This window comes from Paramisgurnus dabryanus, chromosome 17 (assembly GCF_030506205.2).
Source record: "Paramisgurnus dabryanus chromosome 17, PD_genome_1.1, whole genome shotgun sequence".
Lineage (NCBI taxonomy): Eukaryota > Metazoa > Chordata > Actinopteri > Cypriniformes > Cobitidae > Paramisgurnus > Paramisgurnus dabryanus.
In genome coordinates, this window is record NC_133353.1 from 28,087,458 (window position 1) to 28,109,400 (window position 21,943).

Sequence of the window (21,943 nt, forward strand, 5' to 3'; positions counted from 1 at the left end):
ATTTTGATGAACACAAAAGAAGATATTTTGGTAAAGGATTGTAAGCACACATTAATTGTAATCATCTACATCCATAGTAGGAAAAACAAATACGATGGAATTCAATGGGTACCGTCAACTGTGTGCTTAACATCATTAATCAAAATATCGCCTTCATCATTTATCACAATACTTCCATAATATTTGTTTTCCTACTATGGAAGTCAATGGTTACAATCAGATGTGTGCTTACCATCATTTATCAAAATATCTTCTTTTGTGTTCATCAAAATAATAAAAAAGCTCATACAGGTTTAAACCAACATGAGGATGAGAAAATTATGAAATAATTTTTGGGTTAACTACACCTTTAATATACTGATTTTCATTTTTAAATATTAAATCAGTTACCTATTTAATAGATATTTTTAAAGATTCAGCCATTTTTGTTTGGTGATAACCATTCTTTATTTGTATGATGTATGTTATAATTTGTCAGACAGATGCAGATAATAAAAAAATGGCAAAACCAATATGGTCACTCAAATATTGCTTATCCCAGTTATATATAAAATGTTACATCCTATGCATACTCACCAATTGGCTTAGCATGGGTCTACCAGTAACAGAAAAAATGACCATGTCTGTGAAATCCAGGCTAAAGTCTCTTAAAAGTCTAATAATCTAATAATGAGAGGAGCATCAAAGTTTGATTTCACTCATTGATTTTAAATAGATTTTAATCTTTGACATTACTATGGCAATATTAAAGGAAAACACCACAGTTTTTCAATATTTTACTATGTTCCTCAAATTAGATGAATTAATTATACATACCTATATTTTCAATGTGTGCACTTAATCTTTGTACAGCGTGTTGTGAATGTGTTAGCATTTAGCCTAGCCCCATTCATTCCTTAGGATCCAAACAGGGATAAATTTAGAAGCCAACAAACACTTCAATGTTTTCCCTATTTAAAAACGAAGAGTAACATCATTACTCCTGACTACTCCCCCTCTCGCTCAAATTCCCGTCAATATGACTGCACCCGTGGTCGAAGTGCTGCAAACAAAGTGCTCTTCTGCCGTACAATATAGTTCTCATTTTTCATACGCTTAAAAAAATCACCACATTTTATTTTGTGCCACCATACTTACTTGTGTAACTATACTCATGTAAAAGTCTTTAGATAGGGAAAACATGGAAATGTTTAGTGGCTTCTAAATTCATCCCTGTTTGGATCCTAAGGACTGAATGGGGCTAGGCTAAATGCTAACACATTCACACCGCGCTGTACAAAGATTAAGTGCATGCATTGAAAAGAGATAGGTATGTATTAATTAGTCTAAGTTGAGGTAAGGAAATAGTAAAATATTAAAAACGGTGGTGTTTTCCTTTAAAGATATCAAGTTATATTTTCACAGAATGTTTTTTTACATTATGTAGGATGATTTTATGTAAAAAACAGGACATCACAAAACCATTACTTTAGCTGGGTTTTTTCACAGACTTAGTCATTAAACTGTTCATTTTAATACAGAAATACAGACCATACTGAATCTCTTGAAAGGCCATAAATCATAAAAGAGATACATCTCTAAAAAAGAGGTATTAAATATGGTTCCAGTCCAGTTTTGCTTTGAGTCTATCCAAGTTCATGACATCTCCATAAGATGAAAGCCGCCATTAGCCTCTCGTAACTCCTCTTTCTTTCGAGCCTGCACCATGTTAAAAACCATAGCAGCAAGGGTGTTTCTCCCATGGGAGACCCCTCTGCAGGTGCTCCTCTCAGCGTAGTTCGAGCTCTGTTCTCTGTTGCTGACAAAGTATGTGCGAACCCCTCCCCGTTGCTCGCTGACCCCTTTGATGAAGATGTCTCCTCTAAGCTGTATCACAAAGCCGCGGTCAGCCAGGATGCGGCTTGTGGCCTCCGGGACATGAATGCGGCCACTTATACCTGTGCTGTCCATTCGGCTAGCTAGATTCACTGTCATGCCCCAAATATCATATTGGGGTTTGGTGGCTCCAATCACTCCAGCAACTGCAGGTCCATGAGAAATGCCTGTTGGATAAAGAAAGAGGAAAGTGTCAGTTGATAATATTAAAGTAGTGTACTATAGTAAAAGCACTCATTTAAATAGTATTAATCTTAAAGTTAACCTTACTTTTTACCAAGTGTGACTATACTGTGGCTATAGTTGCTTGTCCTGGATCTGAAAGCTTCATATTAAAGGAGCATGCCCACATTTTGGGAATTTAGCTTATTCACCGTATCTCCCAGAGTTAGATTAGTCCATACATACCTTTCTCATCTCCGTGCGTGCTGTAACTCTGTCTGACGCAGCCCCCGCTAGCTTAGCTTAGCACAAAGACTGAAAGTGAATGGCTCCAGCTAGCAAACTGCTCCCAATAAGTGACAAAATAATGCAAACATTTTCCTATTTATGTGTGGTGATTTGTATAGTCACACTGTGTACAAATAACAAGGTCAAATGAGACCCAGCCATCTTTAAACAGTATACATACTGGAAACTATATTTTCAGAAGGCGAAGCACTGCTACTTGGGCGGAGTGATTTGCTCACAGTACTCGAGAAGCCCCCTGGTGAGGAGCAGAGAGTTTGGTCAGAGTTGTGCAAATCACTCAGCCCAAGTAGCAGTGCTTTATCTTCTGAGAATATATAGTTTCCAGTATGTATACTGTTAAAAGATGGCTGTGTCTCAAATGACCTTGTTATTTGTACACGTTGTGACTACTAAACAAACCACAACACATAAATAGGAAAATGTTTGCGTTATTTTGTTACTTATTGGGAGCAGTATACTAGCTGGAGCCATTCACTTCCAGTCTTTGTGCTAAGCTAAGCTAGTGGAGGGTGCGTCAGACAGAGTTACAGCACGCACGGAGATGAGAAAGGTATGTATGGACTTATCTAACTCTGGGAGATACGGTGAATAAGCTAAATTCCCAAAATGTGGGCATGTTCCTTTAATGGCCCATAATAGTGTGATCTAATCGCATACACAGTCAATCATATCAATGGCATGTTTAAGCTTTTTAATAAGCCTATTACAATGTCTTAACCACCAACAGGAAGGTGCGGTACTTCTGTTCATAGCAGGCAGTCATCAAACATGCATACATGTGACATTTTATTTCACTTACCAGTTCAACAGATTTTATCACCAGTTGATTTTTAGGTGTTAGTAGAAGCATTTTAATACAAGAACAGCTAAATCTTACCAACACGCAGCTGGAAATTGTTTGAGGTACGTTTGTTTATTTCTTTCAGTGTTTCTTTCATGGCCAAAGCATACAAAACCAGCGTACTGAGGTGGGCCCATTCATCTTCACATTCCTGTAACAAAGTTACACTGTATATGTCTTATCATGCTTTAATCATATTCATTCATACTTATTCATATTTATGTGATTATATAACTAATATATTAGATATCACACCTGTTTCTCAGGAGACAAGCCTGATGCAGCCATGTAGCAGCTGCCAATGGTTTTGATCTTTTCTATCTCCTGGAAATAAGGTTCTTCCAGCAACTAAGAGGACAATAAGGAAAAATGGAAGTAAGGGAAATAAAATTTCATTTTACAATTACAGTGTAAAAAAAATAATGTAAAACACATTTCGATAGTTATGTGTAAGCTGCTAGTCCACATCTGATATTGAGTGTTTTTTTTTTTAATCCATGTACCTCATCAAAGTCAGCTATGATCTCATTAAGAAGTCGGAGACACTCAACATCTTGATGAATTAACTCTTTCTTCTCATAATAATCGGTGAAATCTGGAATAGATGCAAACATCACCCCAACTCTCTCGTATGATTCAGAGAACAGGTCCTTAAAGAGTCAATGTAGAGAAAATACAATACGGTTAATATTTAAATTATACCTATAGCTTAAAAAAGATGCTTTAAAGGGATAGTTCAGCCAAAAATGATATTACACCCATGATTTACTCACCCCCAAGCTGTCCGAGTTGCATATGTCCATCGTTTTTCAGACAAACACATTTTCGGATATTTTAGAAAATGTTTTAGATCTTTCAGTTGATTAAATGTAATGTTACGGGGTCCACGACCTTCAAGTCCAAAAAAGTGCGTCCATCCTTCACAAATTTAATCCAAACGGCTCCAGGATGATAAACAAAGGTCTTCTGAGGGTAATCCGTGCGGTGTTGTTGTAGAAATATCCATATTTAAAACTTTATTAACGAAAATAAATACCTTCCGGTAGCGCCGCCATCTTAGACTCCTCTGTATTCAGGAGAGAGTATTAGCGTAGTGTACGCACTTTTCTCAGTGACGTATGACAAATTCGGAGGGCGGGGGCACAGAGCAGCAGCAGAGTAGCCTCCGTAGGGTGCGTAAACTCTCATCCTGAATGCGGACGGGACTAAGATGGCGGCGCTACCGGAAGGTAGTTTTTACATTACTAAAGTTTTAAATATGGATATTTCTACAACAACACCGCACGGATTGCCCTCAGAAGACCTTTGTTTATCATCCTGGAGCCGTTTGGATTTATTTTGTGAAGGATGGACGCACTTTTTTTGGACTTGAAGGTCGTGGACCCCGGGGTTTAATATCATTTTTGGCCAAACTATCCCTTTAAATTAGGTTTTGGTTTGAAAAGTATTAGCCGGATACTACTATAGATTAGAATATGTTAGTATTTTTTGTTGAAAGGTCTTAGACCAATAGTAAAGGTGCAATAAAGTTTTTTTTTACAATTGTCTAATTTAGGTATAAAATGTATCTAATTTTGCTAAAAACAACTAATCATTCAAGTTATCCCAGTATGTCTTAAGGGATAATGTATAGGCAGCTCAAGTTATCCCAGTATGTCTTAAGGGATAATGTATAGGCAGCAAGTTATCACAAAAATAAGCTCCGACAGTGTGATCACGTTTCAATGCAAAGCGGAGGGTCTTGTATCACACTGAAGGGGCTTATTTTACTATAACAACTGGCTGCCTGTACATTTTCCCACTTATTACACGGCTGTTTCCCTCATAAGTAAGGTAAGGAACTTTAAATAATGATTTGAAATATTTTATTAGCTCATTTTTAACAAATGCAGACCTTCCGCGAGGAAAACCCCTTTACTTTTTGTTTTTTAAGATAAGACGAGATGTTAAAATGTCACAAATATGCTATGTGGTTTAATCATTTGTAAATATAATGTCATATATGTTATTAAAATACATAATCCTCCTTAGACCTGGTGTGTCAACATACGTGGACAACTAATTTTTTGTTGTTTACTCCATAATACTTAATTCTGTGTAACTGGATACTGTTGTACACAAACGTGGACAATTACACTGCTTCATGTTTAAAGAAAAATATTTGGTTATTATATTTATTGGTTCTAACCCCAAATATAAGAAATATAAAATGCAAGCCAAACCAAAGCTCGGGTCATAGGAAATTAAATGTATTTTTTTGTGTAATATTAAACAGTACCTGTCAAATCTGGAAATAACAAACCTCCAAATGTCACGACTGGCCAATCAGAATCAAGCATTCCAATAAACCGTGAAATAAGTATTTGTACACTCTTATTACACGGCTCTCTGGAATGCTTGATTCTGATTGGTCAGTTGAGACATTTGCAGGTTCGTTCTTTTCAAATAATAACCGCTCCAAAGTAATACGCATAGCCGGTACTACTTGTACGATTAAAATCGCTCCGCGCCAATAAAGATTACTGTTTCCCGCCATCTTGTGACAAACACTGGACAACCACAACATTTTGACATTAATTTTAACATGTACGGAAAAAACAAAACATTTAAACAGTGGATAAAAGAACGAACAACGACAAGACACAGAGAGCTTACTGAGACTGAACTTGACAAAATAGAGCATGACAGCTACGAAGCCAACACACAAAAAAATACAGAATGGGCATTAAAACATCTCAAAGACTGGCTAAAAGAGAAAAAAATGGAGACAGACAAGTATGAAGCAGAGGATCTTAATAAGGTAATACGATCATTTTATGCATCTGTGCAAAGTTTCGCGGAAGGATAAAAATGTTAATTTAAAACAAGTATGCCAATAAAATGTTTCAAATTCATATTCATGTATGTTTTTTTTCTTATGTGGCAAGTAGCCGTGTAATAAGCAGCTTCGCGTCGGGTCCTGATCACACTGTCGGGGCTTATTTCCCGATAACTACCGGCTGCCTCTACATTAACCCTTACTTAGAAAGGATTTACACATCTTTGTGCGTTAAGCATTTAACACATTATGTGTCATTTTGTGTTAAAATATAACAAAGTTGTGTTAAAAGTAACACAAAATGTGTTGTTTCAATAATAACACAGAGATGGGTAAATTCTGGGACAATGCATTTAGTGTGTTGTCCCAGATTCAACACTAATGTGTTGTTTTTAACACTAATGTGTTGTTTTTAACACATTCGTTCTAAGAGTGTATACAAAGCAGTTGTCCAATAACACAAATTTGCTTATAGTGTATGGTTAGTAACCTAGAAAAGTAACATGAAATATAATAATATAAATACATTCACTTAATTTTTTGAAATATGTTTTAAAAGTTGAAAGTATTAGGGTCTGTCTTTTAAAATCTTTTTAAAAAGTGCTAATTTTCCCCATCGTCTATGGGGCTATGACCTCCACTACCTCATTGTTCCTGTCTCTTTCGAGAAAGTGTCGAGCAACATGGGCAGGGAGGATGTTATAAAGGAGACACTCATTATGTTCCCTCAGTTCCTTCATGTCCTCCACTTCCTGTCTGGCCTGCAGACGCCATAGGAAGTCAAGCCGGGCTGTAGTTTCTAACTGTTGGTTTAGTCAGAGACAAAAAAGGGAATTATAAACTAAATATAAAATATAAAGTTCATGTTTGCTTTAATAATTTTACAATATTTTATGTTCAAGTTCCATATTTTTACGGTTATTACTCATCTTGGTAAATGTTAATTTCTATCTATACCGATACACTTTTAACATGAAAAGAACTAACATAAACAATGCACAATACTACCGAGCCCCTAGGTGACATTGGAGTAAAAAAATCTAAAGTTTAGTTTCATGTGCTCACGCAAAACCTTCATGTGCAGAATTTTTTTTTAAAGTTTAGTTTCGCGTGCTTGTGTGATAGTTTCAGGTGAGCACGCGATAGTTTCACGTGAGCACATGAAAGTTTCACGTGAGCACATGAAACTAAACTTTATTAAATTTTTTCTCCATGTCCCCTTAGGGGCTCCGTACAATACCACTGTATAACGATGCAATAATAATTTAATAGTTATCGAATAATCGAGGAGCTCAGATGAAAAAAAACTCTAAATGCCACAAGGGGGGGTCTAATTGTATTTTATTCATTCGGACTTATTTACACAGTTAAAGGTTGGATTCTTCCTGCTAAACATGGGCACCTTTAAAGAACCATTTGGACATTTATGGATTATTTCTGTGGCGAATGCACTTCGTCAGGGTTCATAAAAGTTTTGGAACGTTTTTTCCACTACTGACACAAACCAACCAAGATCTGACACGAAACGTGTTTGCAAAATAGCAGGGTGTTCAAATACTTACATTTCATTTAAAATCCACCAAAAAATCCTAAATGTACAATCATTATTATCCCTGTCACTGTTGTTGTAGTACTTGAGACCGGTCTCAAGACCATTTTTTGATAGTCTTGGTCTTTTCTTGGTCTCAACTGCCTTTAGTCACAGTCTTGTTTTGGTCTCAACCCCTCAAAGTCTTGGTCTTGTCTTGGTCTTGATTTAGGAGGTCTCACTTACAACACTGTCTGTCACAATAATGTTTACAATAATGCTCTTTACATTGTAAAACATTTTCTATAATTGAAGAGCTCAGATGCAAAACCCTCTATATGCGTCTGACATGTTTTCTTGTAAATTAGCAGTTTTAACAGAAGTGTTTTTGTTTGGGGAAACGTGGGCTTGTTCAGATTCCCAAAGAACAAAACATTATGGGAACAGTTGATGAAATTGTTTTTCCAGGGGAGCAGCAGAGTTGCGCAAGGGTGTTTTTTTAACATCGTATTTCATTGAAATGGGGCGGCTCCAGTGATAAAACAACTGTTCATGAGTCCCAGGAGGAAAGTAAAACTGCATCAAATGTCCCTGTTTTGTTGGCAGTCTGCACGTAAGTGCATATAATGTTAACAACAAGAACAAGTAGTGAATCATACTACTATGTTTAGTGTGTTGCGTGCTTGAGATTCCCTCCAGCCAGGGTACGCCTCCAGGAGCCTGGCTTTTTTCAGAAAGTAGCGGTACAGCTCATCTGTCTTTTATAAATCTGATAAAACTAAAGACTTTTCGCCAGGTATGAAGAATGCAATCGTACTCTATAGGTACTATAGGTAAGATAAACATGAGATAAGCAAAAACAGAGTGTGTTATGTGACCAGAATGCCCTCGGCACAAACTATACGTTCATCAAATACTTTCAATTCAAATCCGCTTATTCCCGGCCTCAGGACTTTCAGAAAAAATGGTTTGTTGGCAGAATCCATTAAAAGTCTGTTAAAAATGCTAATTTACAGGAACACATGTCAGACGCATATAGAGGGTTTTGCATCTGAGCTCTTCAATTATAGAAAATGTTTAACAATGTAAAGAGCATTATTGTAAACATTATTGTGACAGACAGTGTTGTAAGTGAGACCTCCTAAATCGAGACCAAGACTTTGAGGGGTTGAGACCAAAACAAGACCGTGACTAAAGGCAGTTGAGACCAAGAAAAGACCATGACTATCAAAAAATGGTCTTGAGACCGGTCTCAAGTACTACAACAACAGTGACAGGGATAATAATGATTGTACATTTAGGATTTTTTGGTGGATTTTAAATGAAATGTAAGTATTTGAACACTCTGCTATTTTGCAAATTCTCCCATTTAGAAATCATGGAGGGGTCTGAAATTGTCATTGTAGGTGCATGTCCACTATGAGAGACACAATCTAAATAAATAAAAAATCCAGAAATTTTACAATGTATGATTTTTTTACTATTTATTTGTATGATACAGCTGCAAATAAGTATTTGAACACCTGAGAAAATCAATGTTAATATTTGGTACAGTAGCCTTTGTTTGCAATTACAGAGGTCAAACGTTTCCTGTAGTTTTTCACCAGGTTTGCACACACTGCAGGAGGGATTTTGGCCCACTCCTCCACACAGATCTTCTCTAGATCAGTCAGGTTTCTGGCCTGTCGCTGAGAAACACGGAGTTTGAGCTCCCTCCAAAAATTCTCTATTGGGTTTAGGTCTGGAGACTGGCTATGCCACGCCAGAACCTTGATATGCTTCTTACAGAGCCACTCCTTGGTTATCCTGGCTGTGTGCTTCGGGTCATTGTCATGTTGGAAGACCCAGCATCGACCCATCTTCAATGCTCTAACTGAGGCAAGGAGGTTGTTCCATGCAATACATGGCCCCGGTCATCCTCTCCTTAATACAGGGCAGTCGCCCTGTCCCAGTCGCCCCCATGCTTCACAGTAGGAATGGTGTTCTTGGGATGGTACTCATCATTCTTCTTCCTGCAAACACGTTTAGTGGAATTATGACCAAAAAGTTCTCATCTGACCACATGACTTTCTCCTAGGACTCCTCTGGATCATCCAAATGGTCATTGGCAAACTTAAGACGGGCCTGGACATGTGCTGGTTTAAGCAGGGGAACCTTCCGTGCCATGCATGCTTTCAAACCATGACGTCTTAGTGTATTACCAACAGTAACCTTGGAAACGGTGGTCCCAGCTCTTTGCAGGTCATTGACCAGCTCCTCCCGTGTAGTTCTGGGCTGATTTCTCACCTTTCTTATGATTATTGAGACCCCATGAGGTGAGATCTTGCATGGAGCCTCAGTCCGAGGGAGATTGACAGTCAGGTTTAGCTTCTTCCATTTTCTAATGATTGCTCCAACAGTGGACCTTTTTTCCCCACCCTGCTGAAAAAAACAGCATACCAGCAAGACCAGCATATGTTGTGTTTTGGTGCTGGTTTGCTAGTGAACACCAGCTAAACCAGCATCAAACCAGCACCAGCACCAAACCAGCATTAACACCAGCTAAACCAGCATTAGCACCAGCATCCCATGCTGGTCATACCAGCATATGTTGTGTTTTGGTGCTGGTATGCTGTCGACCACCAGCTAAACCAGCATAGACCAGCATAATTCCCATGCTGGTCCATGCTGGTTTGATGCTGTTTTTTTCAGCAGGGAAGCTGCTTGGCAATTTCCCCGTAGCCCTTTCCAGCCTTGTGGAGATGTACAATTTTGTCTCTAGTGTCTTTGGACAGCTCTTTGGTCTTGGCCATGTTAGTAGCTGGATTCTTACTGATTGTATGGGGTGGACAGGTGTCTTTATGCAGCTAACGACCTCAAACAGGTGCATCTAATTTAAATGGAGTGGAGGTGGACATTTTAAAGGCATAACTTACAGGTAATTCTAGCTGATAAACAGGTGTTCAAATACTTATTAGCAACTGTATCATACAAATAAATAGTAAAAAAATCATACATTGTGATTTCTGGAAAAAATTTTTTAGATTATGTCTCTCACAGTGGACATGTACCTACGATGACAATTTCAGACCCCTCCATAATTTCTAAGTGGGAGAACTTGCAAAATAGCAGGGTGTTTAAATACTTATTTTCCTCACTGTATGTACATGTAATATATAGAAAAATATTCTATAATATAAATTAAATTGATGTATTTGTTCAGTATATATAATTATTTCATTTATTATTAAAAATAAATAAATACAATAAGACAATACCTGTCTACTGTTATAAAGAACAACCACAACAAACATTGCCATTAACAGGACAGAGATGCCTTTCTTTCTTAGGTGCTGAGATCTGTGCAAAACACAAAAAAAATGAACATAAGTATGAGATATTGCCAGGTCAACAGAAGAAAATCAAGTGCTTGACAAAACTTAAATAACGTACTTTTGAATTTGGCCATTCAGATTTTGGCGTATAAAGAGCACATGGAAGGCTACTTCAATGAGGTATGTGTAAACAGCAATGACCAACATCAGTACAGCCAGCTTCAACAGACAGCTGAGCCTTAGAAACACCGCACACGTCACCATTGCAACCACGCCGCTCAACACAAAGAACTGCACACACATTAAAAAACGACAAAGTGTTAGGATCAATAAACAGCATTAAAAAAATCAATAGCAGAGGTTGCAGTTTTTTTTATCAGAATATGCTATACCTCAGGATGGGTGCAGATGTTTACTGGACACTGAGTTTTGTTGTCCTCTTCACTCACCTCTATTGTGTTACACCATAACTGTCCAAAGAAATAACCAAGGTGACCCATAGACATTTTAAGGAAATGATTTCATGATTCATTTGAAAAGAATGCAAAACTTTTACTTACAATATCAGAGAAGGCCACACCGAAGTTAATAGCAATAGCGGTGAGGGTCAGCAGGTTACGGACGGTCTTGGTCTCGTGGATCCAGCAACACAGGTGTTGCAGGTACAGTGGAGAGCACTTAAATTCTTCAGCCAGTGTAACCAGAAGCAACAGAACGTAGGCAAATAGGAAAACTAAAAACTGGATGATCATCGGAGAGATTCTGTGGATGCGGTATGTTGCATAGTTACAGTATGCATTTCAGGTATACATTAGACTGTAAATATATCAAGAACTCACTGTGGTGAGGGAATCAGGGCCTGAATGGCCATGATGAAGAGGAGCATGAGGAAGGAGCAAGCTAAATTAGACTTGAACATCTCATCTCGCATCTGGGAAAACTGAAAAGCAGTCGGCTATCAGTGGCACACAATCACAGTGCTTGTTAATGTAGCTTATTAAAGCAATGCAATTCACTGTTCACACCTTGCCCTCGACGTGTGTGTCTTTGAAGACCAGCATGAAGGGCGTGATGTGTTCTTTGCGCATTCGCTCACTACTGCGCACCTCAATGGCCTTCTTGATTCTTTTGTTGATCTCTCTCGAGTTGGCACAGTGAGCTGTGATATGGCCGGGTAACTGCACCAGGGAGCCATTGGTGAAAGTAGCTAAGATCTAAAAGTTGACATTAGAATGGTGTTGACTTTCTAAACTTCATTTCAATCTTTAATTGCAGTCTTCAGTCTTAAAGTAGCCCATATTGTGCAAAATTCACTTTTACAAGGTGTTTGGACATAAAAGTGTGTTGATAGTGTGTGATCACAACCACAATGAAAAATCCACCCACTGCTCCTTTTTTAATCCCCATTAAACTAGAGCAATCTCAATAGACATGCGGATTTGATTATCTTCTTAATATGATGTCACACTTACAAAGCCCCACCCATGGCCACTGATTGACTGGTTAATTTTACCCAAAAGCTTTTCTAAATGTTTTTGTTAGCATGTTTTAGTACTAATGCGGGTAAAGATACTGTTGCCCCAGACTGTATTCACAGGAATCAAATCTATTTTTAACCAAAAGCAGTAGCTCATTTGCATTTAAAGGTACACGCATGAAAACAGCGCTCAAATAGGGTCATTTTGTACATGGGTCAGTGACAAAAACGGTTTGGCAAGATGAGAAATTCAAAAATCTTTAAAAAAAAACTTGTTTTAAAAGCATGCATCAGGTTTATTTCAATGCACATAGTGTATTTGTGTTAATTTTATGCAATAAAAAAATTACAAAGTTAAGACTGAATGGACCTGAAAATGTCAAATGGTGTAACCGCCAATTGCGCCAAAGAATGAGAAATATTAAATATTTTATCCACCCTGATGTTATGTAAGCATAATCATCATCATAAAATTTTTTTTTTTTAAATATAATTTTATTAGTTATTTCTAAATGTAAATTTGAATGCACGTTTGTAATATTTGTCCTGACATATGCTGAAAACAGCTCTGATTTTTAAATAATACTTGACAAATGTAAAAATGTATGTAAAAAAATCATATTACACTAAACTAGATGATTATATTTTATTCCACATTTTTTTATGAATATATTTATATTTTCATTTAAAAAAATACTAGTTACACCATTCGGATCTACTGGGGTGGCACGGGGTGGCAGTTGCCACCCTAAATAAAAGCATTGCCACCCCATATGCCACCCCAGCGCTGGTATCCTAATATATATAATATATACCCGCGTAGGCTCTTTTAGCCAGAAAGGCCATGTAGTTTTTCTCTGCGTGTGTTTGGGGGTTGGCGACACATATCAGATGATGATTGGTGTGTGCATCTTAGATGGGGTGGGACAACCACATAGCTGATGATGATTGGCCTAATTTCCATCGTTAGCCAACCAGAGGCAGCAGAGTTTATACACAAGCACGAACAGTCAGTCCAAGCAGAAAGTCTTTTACAGTGTAAAAAAAGTCCGCGCAGTCTTGCCAACTTGGTGACTATGTCGCTAGATTAAGAAACTTTTTAGACCCCTTTAGCGACTTTATTAAAAAAGCGACTAGGACAAATCTAGCGATCTTTTCTGGCGTGGTTGGAGACTTTTGGAAACTGCCGTGAAAGGATGCCTCGCCCCATCAAAGGCACTCACATATGCAGCCTGGTTCTCGCGCTGCAGTCCATCCCTTCCGAGTCGCACAGACCCGCAACAACAGAGCGATGGCGAATACAACAACTCAAACCAAAGGTAGCGGACGCTAGCACAAAGTATAAAAGGCACAGACGTTACTTTTCCATCGTTGAGGTGAAAGGCAAGAATGATTATGTAACGTGCAACTTAAGCCCATAAAGAAAGAGTCTCTTCACGTCTGTAGCAAGTAATTCTGATATAATAAAGCACCTCACATTGTCACATGCTGCCAAAAAATTATTTGTTTCTTTTTAGTGTCTTTAAGTGATTAAGTTGAGCATCACATCAGCAAATCAGAGTACTGAATACGGTCATATTTTACAGATAAATGTTGCATCAGGATAAAAATACAAAAATTTAACTGTTGATTGTTTAATATTGCCTGAGGTAGTTGCTTGGTAGTTAAAACAACTGAACTGCAGGTTTGTGTAAGCAGTAAATATCTTTTAAGCAGTTATTTCTAGAATTAGCCCGTCATGTCTTGTTAGCTACTGCAGCAATCAAAATATTCCATACGTGCATATAAAATCGCTCGTTATGATTTAGTCTAATGTTTTTGTTTGTCTTCATTAAGGAGACAAAACTATTCAGTGTTGTGTATGTTTAGAAAGCTTGAAAGACAACTAATGCTGCATTTTCCAGGATATTATAAAAAGAAAGGCTGATATCCATTTTTTTAACCAAAAAGAATAGAAAAATCAAATACTATGGTAGTGGAAGGTACAAATAAAACAGAAAAATCTGTTGTGGAAGGAAGAGGAGTAGATGAAGTCATGAAAAAAAATAAACATAGAAATGGATGGCAAAGAGCTAAAAAGAAGTGAAAAAAACAGAACAATCCATCATGAAGTGAGTGAAAGGATTAAAGAAGAGGGTTATGAGAGAAAGATATGTGTGCCTTTCAAATATGTTTTACATTAATATAAACTAGGCAAACCTATTTTATTTATATAACAGTCTTTATACCATTATGTTCAACCAGTTAGTGTTTTTAGATATTGATAAACTGTATGTATTAACTTAGTATTAAGACAAAGGGTGCTACAGTAGAGATGCTGAAGGTAGCTGCTTGGGTACTTATAGGAACATTTGTTGTTGCATTTTTTTATGTTATAAAAATTTGAGGTCCAGTCAGTGTATACACCGAATATAGTATATACAGTATATAATTTCTTGAATCCACGACAACCATGCAGGGATGCTTACTTCATTGCCACCCCTCGTAGTTCTCATGCCACCCCCTTGCCATCCCATAAATAATTTTCTAGATCCGACCCTGACACCATTGACACAGATCGGTTACACCACATTGACATTTTTGCAATTATCCCCCTAATATTCTTTCAAAATGAAATTCAACCAGAAATTTTAAACTTGGTTTTCAAAAAAGTAAGTGATCTTTGCAAGTAATCTGCAAATTTATTTTGAAATTTAAACCCTTTTACATTTAATTGAACCATACGAACACCAAATTATAAACGTCACGTCATTGATCCACATGCTATAAAAAATGATCTGTGGGGTATTTTGAGCTGAAACTTCACAGACACGTTCTAGGAACACCTGAGGCTTATATTACATCTTGAAAAAAATGGCATAATATTGGCCCTTTAAACTTTATTTTAAATGATATTTAAGGAAGATGACCTGAATAACATTTCATTACAGGTTGTATATGCATCTAACATATCTAGCATTCCCATCTTATATGCATCTAACATATCTAGCATTCCCATCTAATGTTCGTCAGACTCACGCAGTTCATGCCAATGATGTCATCAAAAGGAAGCTCCGAGCTCCATGATGTCTCGCCTTTGCTGGGCCTCCGGACTCTGGGTGGCTTCTTCTCTTCCTGCAGCATATGGCAGATCAGAAACGTATCGATCTTGTGTTTGCGTAAAAACTCATTTCGCTCTTGGCCTCGACCCTCTTCAGTCTTATATACGCCCTCGAGACAGTCCAGGGTTGCTTGTGATATATGAATCCTCCTAATGATATTAACATTGTGTAATTACTCTATTATACATTGCAGTTGTGCAACCATTATCTACAGTTTGTAATATGTAATTATTGTGCTGCACTTGCCCCGGAATGCCTCCAGCTTCTAGCATGTTGGCGACATCTACATCCCAAGACCACACATCAAACTGCCATTTCTGCAAACCCAAAACCCCACACAGAACCGAGCCGGAGTGGATCCCGATACGCATGTCAACGTCTCTCTTCAACTCCTTGCGTACATGTCTGGAATAGTGAGAATATATAAATATTTTACAGATTTAGTATTATCCACATTATCCACAGTTACTGTAATGGACGGTACTTATTTTTTTATTACAACCAGATTTAGAAATGCCTGCCAACAACCCCATTGAAAGAGACGGGCGACAAACAGCAACAAAGTCACTGGTAGTCTGAACGAAGGGGCAACATCCCATTCAGACTGCCAGCGACTAGCAGTAGCAGAGCGATATGATCTCATTCATTTCAATGGAAGCTTGGCGACTTCTGGCGACATGAGCTAAAGTGACCATTGGTGACCAGATGGGGTGTGTCCAGCAGTGCAACAAGGTTAAGAAAAGTTTAACTTTATGCAAATGATGAGTGACTTTCGGGAGCAACTACCAATGAGAGCGAAGCAGAGGTGTTCACATCATCCATCTCTCGTCAGTTACTGGAGTGGACGGTACTCATTTTTATATGACAACCAGATTTAAAAACACCTCCCAACAACCTTACTGAAAGAGATGGCTGACACACAGTGATAAAGTCGAACGAGGGGTAACGGCCGTTCAGACCACCAGGGACTAGCAGCAGCAGAGCAACATGATCTCATTCATTTTAAAGAAATTTAATAACAAATGATCGACTTTCGGGAGCGACTACCAATGAGAGCGAAGCAGTGTTGTTCACGTCTTCCGTCTGTTCTCAACTTTGTCGCGTAGCCGGACACGCCCTTTTCTTCTTGCCAACTGTTGCTGTCGCTCATCTTGCCGGAAGTCAGCAAGCCTCCATTGAAATAAATAAGATTGTGTCACTCCGCTGTTGCTAGTCACTGCCGGTGTGCATGCACCAAAATGCATGCACTGAAAGGCAACTTGCACAAACACACACCGTATAGTGTTGATCATGGCCAGACCCATCTCCACACAGCAGCGGGCATGTGCCGTCTCAGGTTCTGGCACTCCAGACACACAGTAATAACAATCTCCAATAATCTTTATCCTCATGCAATGATTCTCCTAAAATGTTAAAATACACCATTTATGTAAAAAGTTAAATATTGTGTAATTAACTAAATGTTTTAATGTACACAGGTTATTCTCTCTCACCTCTGCAAGCCGATCAAAGCGACCAAACAACTCATTGAGCGTGCGCACAAGTTCCTGAGCCGACATGGTCATTGAAAGAGAAGTGAAGCCTTTAATATCAGCAAACAGGATACTGGCCGAGAAAAAAAAACACAAATTAAAAAACACATGTTGGTTTTATACACATTTGTGACCTCAAAACCAGTCAAAAGGCTACATTTTCTAAAGTTGAGATATATACATACTATGTCATCTGAAAAGGCTTTCAATTAATGTATGGTTTGTAGGGCAATATTTGGTAAAAAAAAATCGTCTTTAAGGTTGTCCAAATGAAGTCCTAAATGTGGGTTCACACCAGCTGCGTTTGAGGCGTCAAATTTGCGTCTCCCACGTCTAGTTAGCCGCTTGAACATTTTGAGTTTACTCGCTTCATTCACGAGTGAAAGCAGCTTGTGAAATTCTAGTCATTGAGGGTTTCATGCGGAAATTCGCGTCATGGGAGGGGCTTCTGCAACTCCGTTCGCTTCCTGTAATCACGTCACTACTAGAGCAAGCTCCTGATTGGTTAATGCGTCGCTTTTTTCCATCAAAGTTCCCGCGGCAATGCTCAATTCGCGCCATTCGCACAAACTAGATGAGCAAATGAGGTTGAATCGCGTTTACTGCGCCGCACTAAATGCATCATTCGTGCCGCCAGACCTCCAGACGCGCGTCAACACGTCTTTACATTGACTTAACACTGAAGTCACTCACGCTTGGCACCTCTACCGCGGCTGATCTGAACGTAGCATAATGCTGAATTCACACCAAACATGGCAGAAGTGGCGAAAACGCGCTATTCGCACATAGATGGATGGTTGAACATTTTGAGTTAACTCGCTTCATTTGCACGTGAAAGCCACCCCTGAGATTCTAGTCATTCGAGACATTCACGCTATGTACACACCAAACGCAGGGCATCGCGTTACTCGCACTAGATTACTCGCGGGATTTAACTTCGTGTAATGCAAATTTTTCGCTGGAGTTGAATATTTTTCACTTGGTCAAAGACACGTTTGAGGCAAATAGCGTATGTTTTTCCGCAGCAAACGTGCCGCCCAAATCACGTCATTCGCATCGCCCCACACGAGGACGCGTCTGATCATGTCTTTGCATTGACTTTGTATGTAATCTACTTGCGCAAATCGCTGAACTCGTATCTGGTGTGAACCCATAGTCACGCAGAAAGTCGAGTCATGGGAGGGGCTTTTGCGACTCTGCTCACTTCCTGTAATCACGTCACTACTACAGCAAGCTCCTGATTGGGTAACGCGGCATGATTATCGGCCAAAGTATAGATTTTTCATCTTGCGTGTCATTCGCACATAGTAGACGCTAAACGTCTCATTCGCGCTACGAGACCTCCAGACGCACGTAAACGCATCTTTGCATTGACTTAACATTGAAATTACTCGCGTTTGATGCCACTACCACGGCTGCTGTGAACATTAGCAACACAATGATAACTACATTTTTTATATATTTACAGCAGGAAACTAACTAAATATCTTCATGAAATATCATATCTTCTTTAATTAATATCATAATTTCTGGCATTTAAGAATTTATAATTTTGACCCATACAATGTATGCTATAGCTACAAAAACACCCGTGGGATTTATGTGACCTAGATTTTAATATACTGGATTATGCTGTCGAGCAACCATTATAGATTACGTATACCTGACGTCTTTGTAATGGTGGATGTAGGTCTTGTGAAACTGTTGGGAGAGTGACTCATCATCCATAGCACTCATGTCAGAAATCATCTCCATGGCAATAAATCAAGGAAGAATGGACATCACCAAGCGCTCCTAAAGCAAAATTATTAAATGCCTTAGTTGCAGTTAGTAAATATCTATATCTTTTATATACAGTCCACCAAGTAAAATTCTGTAGGCAGGAGGTAGAAAATATTTACATTAAATTGCAATTACATGTAACACATTTGTAACACATGTAAAAGAGCCCCGGGCCCCTGAACCTGTCTTTGGTTCTCTCGTTCTATCCTGACCCGTCCCTCGATGCATCGCCGTGTCTCAAGGAAGGCATGTCTTTGGGCACGATCTGAGAGGTAATGAATGAACAGCCCTGCAGTGTTCATACCCATATACAAAAGACCTTTTGCCAGCAACTGAAAGAAACCAAAAGTAAAAGTGTAGTAGAAAAACTGCAACAAGCAGACGCTTTTATACAAAATGACTCAGAGTGCTTACAAAATTTTGTATTTCATTTTATCATGGTGTTTCTGGGAATCAAACTCATGACTATAGTACAAATGAAAGGATAAAAAGTTTTTTTTTTTTTTGAGATTTTGATCCTGGTGCATTGTTGTGCCAATGTGATGAAGAACAGTGAAAGTAATTTTTTGTTGTTCTACATAAAATCAAGAACATTTCATCCAAATATAACCTTGATATCTTAATTATTGACTGGGCAAGGCCATTTCAAAGATTTCATTTAAGGTCCAAAATTTGGACTTTAATGAACTTTGATTCTTGAGCCTGTAAATGCTGAAAAGTTTGGTTTCTTTACCTTTCTTACAACACCAGCATCATTTTGGTTTCTAAGAGCATCCACCAACAGGTGCAAGGCAGCTGTGAGGAACCCGGTGCAGATGGACCACAGCAGAGGTAGGGGCAATAATGTGTAAGTGGCAAACAAGGTGAAGAGCACATACCAAGACTGGTCACTCTCCAGCCCATACACCAAACCACTCAGCGCCTGCACAGTCTGAAACAACCAGCTCGCCATCCCGACATAGCGCAGGTAATCCGGAGATGTCAAACCCTTACAGGTAAGAACTAAGATGCATAAAACTGCTCCGAGTGCCATGCAGATCCCAGCCAACCACCCTTGTCGAGAGTCCACCATCTCTGGAGCTACAGCCAGGTAGATGATGAGAATATGGAGTTTGGTAAGGATATCTATAACATTTGTGACAACAAGAGAAGTTCGCCGCTGACCAGAAGAGTGCTGCTGGTACAAGCGCTCTAGGTCCTGAGACTTGAACCTGTGGTGGAGAGAGGGCAGGAAGACCCCGCGCACTGTTAAGCCCCAACTCACAAAGAAGTCAGCATCACCAAGAGAATCTGTGGTGGAGGTGGAATTGCGGTCTCGTAATGGATGGATGCGGGCGGCGGAGGAACGCCGCTTGTGCATGCCGGCGTTGCTCCTTGTGGCTTTGCTTCGGATCTGCCTGTTGATGTCTTCGATGTAGGCATCGGTAACAATGATTTTGCGAGTATTGGGCATTCGCCTCTCGTGGTGCATTCCTCGTTGGTCGATAACGTGACGTACTGCATTCTGCCACATCAGTTTGCGCTTCAGCATGGGGGAAAAGGTGTCGCCCAGGGATGCAGGAGGCTGAGAAAGGACTTCAGTTGAACAGACAACCATGATTTAAACTGTGTGCAAGCTTCAGATGTGAAACCACTGCTCAAGGCGTCTATCAAGTGCACAAACCTGCAGTACAACCCAAACGTACAAAAGGAAACAGATTTTTATGGTATACTTAAATAGAATCAGCTTTAAATTTAACAAATGCATGACGCCTAAATAAGAATTAAGCATATCCAATGTGAAGATTTAGCTCAAAATAGATAATTATTATAGCATGTTAAAATTGCCACTTGGTATAAGTCTGAGCAAAAATGTGCCGTTTTTTGGTGTGTCCTTTTAAATGCAAATGAGCTGATGAAATGCAAACACTGATCGCCATAATGGTGGTTTGCTGAAATTGAAACATAATTTTGCAATTATTTTTTCTCTCTCTCTGCACTAAATGGCATTGTCGTGGTTAGGTAGTTGCAGATTAAGGGGTGGTATTATTATTATTATAAGATCCCCTTCTGACATCACGAGGGGAGCCAATTTGAATGACCTATTTTTTCACATGCTTGCAGAGAATGGTTTAACAAAACTAAGTTAATGTGTTGTTTTTTTTATATTTTCTAGGTTGATGGAAGCACCGGGGGACCCCCCTTTAAAATGACAACACACTACAGTATGTAAGCTCAGATGCAAAACAAAAAAGTGTGTCTGATATATTTTCTTGTAAATGAGCATTTTTATCAGACTTTTATATTTAGATTCAGTAATTTCACTTTAATGGCAATAAAAAGAGTTATTAGTCAGTAATCGAAATGCCTTATTTGCACAATTTGTCATTTGAGCTATTTCATTGGTATTTAAAAAATGTGTCTGGCTTTTGCAGCAAACCCCTCTAAGTACATGCAAAAATCTCCACTTCTAAAAAAGCCACCAGTAACTTCTCACTGTAATTTTCAAATAAAGGTAAAAGGCTCAAATATTTGGACAATTTGGTCAATATACTAATATATTTTACAGTGGCGACGGTGACTTCTTTTTTTCGAGGGCGCATGATGTGAAGTTCGTCACAACATGTATGTAGCCCGTAATGTGTGTGGTTCGTAATTTCAAAATATGTGTTCGCTGCGTCGAGTGAACCTATGTGCATCATGCGCCTTATGAAAGTGCCTTCTGCATCTAAAGGGTTTATGATAAAAGAGACGCTCACGTTTGCCAGATACTCGCATAATCTCATGCGTAATCATAGTTTACTATTAAGGGAGTGTCTTGCGTGTATTTTGTGAACGCGAGCATCTCTTTTATCATAAACGGTTTTGACGCGTGCGCAGCAGGCACTTATTTTGACAACACGAGCATCACACATGACACTCCGAACACATATTTTGATTTTGTGCCCCTCGGAAGAGCAGTCACGAGCCGCCACTAATATATACGTTAAACCTTATTTAACCTCCTTAAAAAACTCTTGCAGGACCTTTAATGGATTCTTCCAACAATCTGCTATTTCTGAATGACCTGAGGCTGGGATGAAGCGGGCTCAAATCAAAATATTTAATGAACGTATAATACATGCGGCGAGCATTTGGTTAGTATAATTTCCTCATTTCAGACAGAGGTGACGTTTAGGAGCTTTTTTTAGCCGAGCTCTTCATGTGCACCTTAAAAGTATCAAA

General features: G+C 38.7%; 1 protein-coding gene across 1 annotated transcript; it reads right to left on the reverse strand.

The window, feature by feature from the left end:
- Window positions 1–896: 896 nt before the first annotated feature.
- Window positions 897–20,457, reverse strand: LOC135778047 (adenylate cyclase type 8). Its single transcript, XM_065288425.2, is given in 18 exon segments — window positions 897–2,042; window positions 3,224–3,338; window positions 3,443–3,535; window positions 3,691–3,837; window positions 6,650–6,808; window positions 10,791–10,872; window positions 10,966–11,138; window positions 11,240–11,317; window positions 11,408–11,609; window positions 11,687–11,787; window positions 11,873–12,061; window positions 15,343–15,574; window positions 15,672–15,830; window positions 16,701–16,828; window positions 16,919–17,030; window positions 18,621–18,751; window positions 18,922–19,071; window positions 19,473–20,457. Coding segments are annotated over 18 exon segments (3,522 nt in total). The 5' UTR covers window positions 20,337–20,457; the 3' UTR covers window positions 897–1,635.
- Window positions 20,458–21,943: the final 1,486 nt, after the last annotated feature.